This window comes from Eucalyptus grandis, chromosome 2 (assembly GCF_016545825.1).
Source record: "Eucalyptus grandis isolate ANBG69807.140 chromosome 2, ASM1654582v1, whole genome shotgun sequence".
Classification (NCBI taxonomy): domain Eukaryota; kingdom Viridiplantae; phylum Streptophyta; class Magnoliopsida; order Myrtales; family Myrtaceae; genus Eucalyptus; species Eucalyptus grandis.
Window position 1 is genome coordinate 7,554,828 of NC_052613.1, and position 7,901 is coordinate 7,562,728.

General features: G+C 38.6%; 1 protein-coding gene across 1 annotated transcript; it reads right to left on the bottom strand.

Moving 5' to 3' along the window:
- Positions 1–903: 903 nt before the first annotated feature.
- Positions 904–2,700, bottom strand: LOC104420621 (mitochondrial import receptor subunit TOM5 homolog). The gene is made up of 2 exons (XM_039306067.1): positions 2,532–2,700; positions 904–1,313 (listed from the first exon to the last, which is right to left on the bottom strand). Exons 1-2 carry the CDS (start codon positions 2,616–2,618, stop codon positions 1,236–1,238), a joined length of 165 nt encoding a protein of 54 aa, XP_039162001.1. The 5' UTR covers positions 2,619–2,700; the 3' UTR covers positions 904–1,235.
- Between the last annotated feature and the right edge of the window lie 5,201 nt (positions 2,701–7,901).

Here is a 7,901-nt window from a genome sequence, read left to right on the forward strand (position 1 = left end):
ATCGTTTTTAATAAAATGTATTCTAAATAATTCATTTTTCGCAAAATAGATAGACTCTTAATCTTCAAATCACCCGGATTGAAGTGGGAGTAGCTTTGGAAAGTAGGCATTCTAAGAGATTGGCCCAAAAAATGAACTTTTTCTAGACTTAATGCTGTTCGTCTTGTACCCCTCGTGTTACATGACTTGAATTTCGACTTTCTGTCCACTTAAACTCAATATGTAAACCAATGTAGGGAATAGATGGCCACTCAGTTTTCTGAAACACTAGAGAGGTCCATTCAAACTGGGCCCGACTTTCAAATGTCAGTATTTGATCTTATATGTTCTACACCAGAGCCTATGCCTAAGTTTAACTTTCCCTGCTCATGAACAATGTGCATGACAAGAATTACAGAGCTTTAGGTAATGTGACCAACACTATTTGTAGAGCCGCTCATTCGGATCGAACCAATAACACACACACACACACATATTTAATATTTAATTTGAAAAAAATGAAAAATCCTAAATCCCTAGGCTACTTCTACTATCTATGTTTGCCCACGTATAAGAAATTTGGTGAGTGTGTTCTCTTGCTTACACACTTCCTAATATACTAATATTGTTGATTCATTAGCTCCAACTGAGAGTGTCTTTGATAAGGTGATTCAACTGTGTAATCTTTTAGCAAGTGTGAAGCTCGACACGACTGGTTCTATGGACCCACCTGGACCGGACTGATGGTCCGTTTCTCGGGTGGATCCATAGAATCAATGGGTTGTTCCCAGTTCCAATTTTTTCAAAACGAATCTTTAATGGGCAGTTACCGGATCTAGGGAGAAGCAATTTTTACATTGTTATGTATGCAAATGGGTAACTTGTGGATAGATACAGATGTAATGAATTACTAGAGAGAAGCAATTTTTCAAATCAACAAAATTGGAAGCACCAATGAAGACTTTCACATAGATAAGCGCCAGACCACCTAGCAAACATTCGACATTTCCCCGTATGAAAATTCGAAACCCACTTTCACCCCGCACAGCAGCAGAAGTTGCAAGATCAAAGTTCAGGCCAAACCATAACCAAGTCAGCAAAAGCAGCTGTGTAGATCTATCCGAACAAGCGTAATTTGATCCACTACACAGGGCATATAGTCATTTGCCTGTTGCAACTGCGTTTAAAGACAATTTGAAATACGAAATGAATGAGCTTTTCTGTTCACCAAGTTGATCACCAGCATTTATCCACCCTCATACTGCCATGAGATCACCACATTGCCGCATAAGGATGATTGAGCCTGCAAACAACCCCACTGCTCGCAGCAAGTTCTGCAGAAAGAAACCATATATCACTTGACTGAAAAATCAAAAGTGGTACGAACCTAGGAAAAATAAGAATTCACTCAGTGTTTATAACCAACTTGCAGCAACATCGTAACATTCTCTCACTCAGCCCATCTAAGTTTCTCAACAAAAGAACAAAATTCTATTCGAAATGCAGTCAATACATGCTTGTTAAACTGCTCAACATGAATGCCACACCTTCCAGGTGAGCTTCAGCAACTGTACAACAGACCACAACAATCACTAGTTCAGGCAAATATGTGGCTCTAACACACATTCAAGACTATAAAGGATGACTTTGGCAGAAGTTAGCATAATGGATGTCGACCTAATATCACATGAAAAAAGTTTTAAGCACAAAGCACATAACCAATATAAGTGTTCCATTGTCCCGAATCACAGGCCCCTACAAAGGGACGATATAATGTGGCAGCGGACAAAAATTCAATGAAGTCGACCAAAAAATCTGAAGATGATCTCATTTTGGTTGACCATTTGACTACTCAAAGCAAGCAGAAACAACTTCTCACAAGTTGACATACTACTTCACTTTCGTGTAACTAATTCATCCCATTTTTGTCCAAGAAGAGGTGGAAATAAGGAAAAAAAACCCAAAAAAGCACAGAAAAATGGGAGAATACAATTAGATACTACGACCAAAGAAATTCCTGCAGATATAGGCCTTCGAGACCTCAGATTCCGAATCCGCAACCACAGTTGCAATGATCACGATCCATTATTCTCAACGACAAACAGGCTACAGGGTTAGTCGCATTAAGAATATAATAACAAGACACCAAGCAATAGCAATAGACCATGAGGGGCCTGAATCAAACGATCCCATTCAGAACAACCTCCCAACCCAATCCGACTGCCCAGCTTACCAGTCCCCATAGCTTAATCACGACAGCGAAAAGCTCAACCAGAAAAGTTACAGCAATGCAGCAAACCTGTATAGTCTCTCAGCATAGTTCGATCGCACAGAGCCTCCTAAATCGTTATATAAATGCGAAAACCAGAAGCAACCCTCTTCAAGAAACGCATTCACCAGTCCATCTCAACTCGCATCTACAACCTAAGAATCCAAAAGGACAGACCCCCTATCATTCTTGTTCTCAGACTACAAAACTTAAAACCATTCTCGAGCCTGGTAAAACAGAAAAGAACAGGAATGCGAGGGGGGGAGAGAGAGAGAGAGGAGACCATGTTGGAGGCCCAGTTGGCGTCGTCGTGGACCTGGGAGCGCCAGAAGGCCTTGAGCTTGTCGAGCGACACGACGGAGTCCGCCATTGATGCGCCTTCGAGAAATGTACAGGGCGAGCTGTGAGAATCGGATGGGTTTCCTTAGGGTTTTGAGATGCAGAGCACCTTGGGGACTTGGGTTTTGACTATATATATAGATATATATTTATTATACATATGTATAAATTAAAAGGAAGGTTAAATTTTTGTATATGTTCATTCCAATTAATTGTTAGAGAATTAACTTGATTTCCCATATGTACATTCAGATCAATTTCTTTTTTAAAAGGGTTAATACTCTGAAAAACCTCAAACCCAGACACTTTGTGACAAATTTACCCCAAACTATTTTTTTGACTATGAAAAATCCCAAACCGGTAAACTTGTGACAAATTTACCCCGATCGACTATATAAAACCATAAATTGGTACATTTATGACAAATTTACTCAAAACTAATTTATTTGACTGCAAAAAATCCTAAACTGGTAAATTTGTGACAAATATACCCTCTGCTAAATTGGATTAATACCACAAAAAAATCACAAAAATTGTAAACTGTAACAAACGGAATGTAAAATCCTAAATTGGTATACCGGTTAACTGTCACGTGCCATTTAACTTAATAATTTGAGAATAAAATTTAACAAAAACTAACATAGGGTAAATTTATCACAAGTGTACCGGTTTGAGGTAAATTTGTCAAAGGTATACCAGTTTGGGGTTTTTGGTGGTCAAAAATAGTTTGGGGTAAATTTGTCACAAGTGTACCGGTTTGGGGTTTTTCAGGGTATTAACCCTTAATTTAAAATAAGTTTCACAAATTAAGAACGTTAACTTTATCAATAAATTAAAAGGAAAGTTAAATTTTTGTATTCGGTTTTAACGATTTTTCATATAAAATAAAGAGGAGAGGACATGAACAATTTGTCATCGTTTCCAACCTTATTGTATGATTACTGGGTGATATTTGATTTGACTTATGACAATGACACACCCTAAATCTTGCTATTCAAAAATAACTTATGTGTTTACGAAAGATAGGTAACTTTTGAATTGTCGAGCTATCATGCTTGGCCGATATTCATTGATTGGAGTTTATTGCACTGTTTTAATCACCGAAACAGATCTCAATAAACTAAAATGCGTAAACTTAAGGTGCACATGACAAAATTTTTAAAATAGAAATTGATTTCTGGCTAAAAATTGATTTCTCAATTTCTATTTTAGGAATTGAGAAGTTAAAACTTTTAATTTCTGATTTCTTCTTCAAATTTATTTTTGGAATATAAATCTGTTCCAGAAATAGAAAAATAAAATTGCGTTATCAAACGGATTTCTATTTCAAACCTATTCCAAGAAATAGAAAAACAGAGAAATAAAGAAATAAAAAGTTTATCATTGAGCGCTCTTAACAGTTGAGGGAGCGAGAATGGGCCCACTTGGGCCCAGTTCGCCTAATAGGCAAAATACGCACAAACAATTTCCTTCTTGGTCGCTAAGATCTTCCTAAATATCGATTGATCACGTGACAAGTAATGTCCCGTGTTTAGAATAAGCATTGCATGCACACGATACATGTGAGCCCATTTCATATCAATCAATAGATCATGTGACTCACGTGAGGCTGCACCATTCGATAGACGAAAATAGAGAGAGCTCGCGTACTTCGGATGGTTTGCAAGTCGAAAAACGATCCTTCTTTCCCTGGTGTGGAGTGGCCATCATTCGTCGAGTCTCGAGTTCCTCATTTGATCTTCAGGAACAATTCAACAGGAGAAAGAACACAGTCACTCAGATCCTCAACTTCATATGATTCTGATTTTGCATATTGAGAAGGAAGATTTTGGTGGACGCTGGAACAATCTGTAGCACCAAAATTTCACGGAGGGTCGCTCTCTCCGGCGACGGAGTCGCGGCGAGAACCGGCCCTCCATCTTCTTCTTCTGCATCCTTGCCGCTGCTCGTTCGATCCATGGCCACTCAGTAAGCCCCTGCCTTCTGCTGCCAAGACCGTTGGCTCCAAAAGGTCGGTGCAGATCGCCTTTAGAGAAATCCGAGATTATTTGACAGAAAATTGAATGGAGGAACTCGTTTTTTTACTTTTTTTCAATTGAAATTGTGCTTTCACGAGACCTTAGTCACATGCAATAAAAAAGTGGACCGTAAATCAAGGGAAAATGATACAGCAGGCGTCACAACTTTCACTTCAATGAGGAACTGTCTTCCTCGAACAATTTCCATGAAATTTATATACCTTTTTCACGAAATTTCAGTGAAACATTCCATTCTCGCCCAAAAAGGAACTCATTTTTTCTGATGTAAGCTCGTTGTTTACCGTCTATGGAATATATTTTCCCTAATTGGATTGGTTTTTTGTCATCTAAACACTAAAAAGTCGGAAATGCAATTTTTTGAAAATAGTTTTCCTTCAAACAAATGGATCATCAATTGATAACATGATACCTGTTGCTTGATTAATGGATCGAACGATGATTTTGTTAATGCCCATCTGCATGCCACTGAAAGCGCGAACCGACAAATCGATCCGTGTCAGTCCACAAGCTACACCGAGAAGTTCAGCAGTCGAGTCGTTGCGACGCGCCAGGGTTCTTCAGTGCATACCACTTCCCTCTCAATTGCACTGGCAGTACGCAGCATGCTTAACTTTCAAGATCGAAGTTCGTCTTTCCGGACTCGCCAAACACGCTATGCCGACTCTATGGATAGAAACGTTTGGCCAAATATAAACAGGAACAGAAGCAGTGTATGCTCCTAACTGCAGCAACTTTGAAAAGGGCATCAGCAAAGTCCCATGGTGAAAGATGCACGATGACAATGGTGGCTGGCGAAGAAGCTGCTGCGGAGGAAACAGAGATGTGTAGCCAATTTATTATTGAACTCTGTATCAAGTGAACTCCCCGCAACCGGAAAAGAACCAAAAAAGTCCTAAACCTACGTTATTTATACTAATTTAATTCTAAACATTTTAACTGTACCAATCAGTCATAAACCTTTTTATTATTTTATTTTGGTAACAATTTAGTTTTTTCAGCCAATTTTGGCCGGTCGATGCCGACATGGATGCTGACCAGAGGCGAGAGCTATCGTGGAAAATTTTAAATATTTTTTCTAATTTTTTTTTCCATTCTTTCTCTTGGCCTTCTTCTCTTACAATGGTTGTCGAGGGCTGCGAAGCCCTCGTTGGCAATGGTCAAGGGCTGCAACGCTTGCCTAGGGCCGTAGGCGAGGCAGCTTTGCCCAAATTTGGGCGAGATCAGCCTCGCCATGGCCAAGTCATGGATGATAGCGCCTAGCCAGCAGCTTTTTTGGTACTTTTTCTCCCAACAACTACTGAGTAGACAAGAAGAAAGCCTTTCCAAAACATAAGAAGATCATATATTTATATGGAATAAGTGCATTTGAAATCTTAAAATTTATCATGAACGTGTAATTAAGTTTTAAAATTTATTGTGAAAGTACAATGAAATCCTAAAATTAATTAAATTGGTCCAATCAAGTTCTTCCATTAATTGCACTTTCTGAAAGTTTTAAAACCTATCAAATTGGTCCAATCAAACTTTACATTGTGATTTCATTTTTTAATAATCAAGTCGAATTGAGTTTGATCCCAAGCATATACACCTCATCGAGTTGAGCTCAACCATGGGGATGAGAAACCGAGTTTCATCATTCTCACAATTCCATATCAAACCGTCAATTTCAAGTCCAATTTTTGGATCAATAAAGTACTTCAAATCAATTTATCGCTCGACTGCATCATTTTGGCTTCTTTTTTTTTTGTTAAATGAAATACCTTATCTTAGACTCTTAGGGGAACTGACCCCACTTAAGCACTGTTGCTAGTTCTGTCCCTGCATGCTAACAAGTATGACACGAGTAGTCTTCAAAACTTCATAACTCTCTAAAACGTGCACAAGTCCAATGAAAGCATGATTCCTGAAAATTTAAGAAAAAGTTTCAAAAAGAAATACCGTGATTAAAACTATGCAATCAAAGCAAATAGTTATACATATCAACTAATGTCTACTTTGTTTAATCCTTTCGTCAATGTATGCTATATACTTCGACCAAAAAAATGTATGCTATATACAAGAAAATAGATCACGGTTGTTCTAAATTCCTCGAAAAATACTGGTGAAAGTCAAATATATAGTTTAGCTGCATTTTTGAGATTGAAGTACAGTAAATAATCTTTACTTTTATAAGGAAACAGTATCATATAAAAGAATATCACGAATCGTGTGGGTTCACATCTTATTAAGGAATGAAGTCGTGCGTGCAGATTATGCACATCACATGAGTTCGTTTTCCCTCGTCATTAGATTTAAACAGTTTCACATTAAAGCCATCCACCAGTTCTTTGACTCATAGCCTGATAGTCAATGAGATTAGTAAAATATTTTATGGATCTGATGCCTACCCTCCCCAAAATATAAGATCCTACGAGAAAGAAACAATATGATATTAACAGGAAATGACCCTGACTAGCTATAAATCAAGTAGATAAAACCTTTTATGACTAGTTGAAACCAAGACTCAGTTTTGCATATCAAAAGTCAAATGAGTAGCAGAAATTGACTCTGCACTCTGGCTTAAGCCAGGAGTTCAAATCTCTCTTAGCTTTTGGGAGCCAAAGCCCGAGCTTAAAAGCAAGGACTGATTAAAAAAACTATTGGGAATAACGGATCCCCGAAAACCGGATTCGACACTAAATCGAACCTCTAAAGCAATGTGGAAGACGAAGCCTGGGAAAAAACACGTATCACCGATCGTAAAGCACACCACGGATTTGAGCGTACCTTGTTAGCCACAGATTAGACACCAATGCCGAAGATCGAGGAAGAAATTCTAATCCGATGATGTCAATTCGCCTTGAAAGGGAACGACGTTGCCTTAAGCGTTTGGAGGGAAAGAGAGAATGAGGAACGTACAATAAAGTGGCCAAAGGGTGCGTTCTCTCTCTCTCTCTCATCCCTTTTATACGTTCCCTTATCAATGGGCCCTAATTCCGTGGGCCGGGATTTTAGGCCCAACATGGGCGGACGAGCCTTAAGCCCATCTCATATAAAACCATCATCTCCCACTCGCACATGGTGGGCTGAACAGAATTCTCTTTACCTCTCTTCAACATTCATATTGGTGAATAATCCGTGCGACTAGCATACTTTGAGAGCTCGTTGCCATACATCTGTTAGGAATATACAGCAGCTCATAATGGGCATCACACTCCGAGTAGATTTAGTATACAGTACCCTAGATCGATCGATCACATTTATATCTCTCTTGATCTCTTTCAAACAATGATATA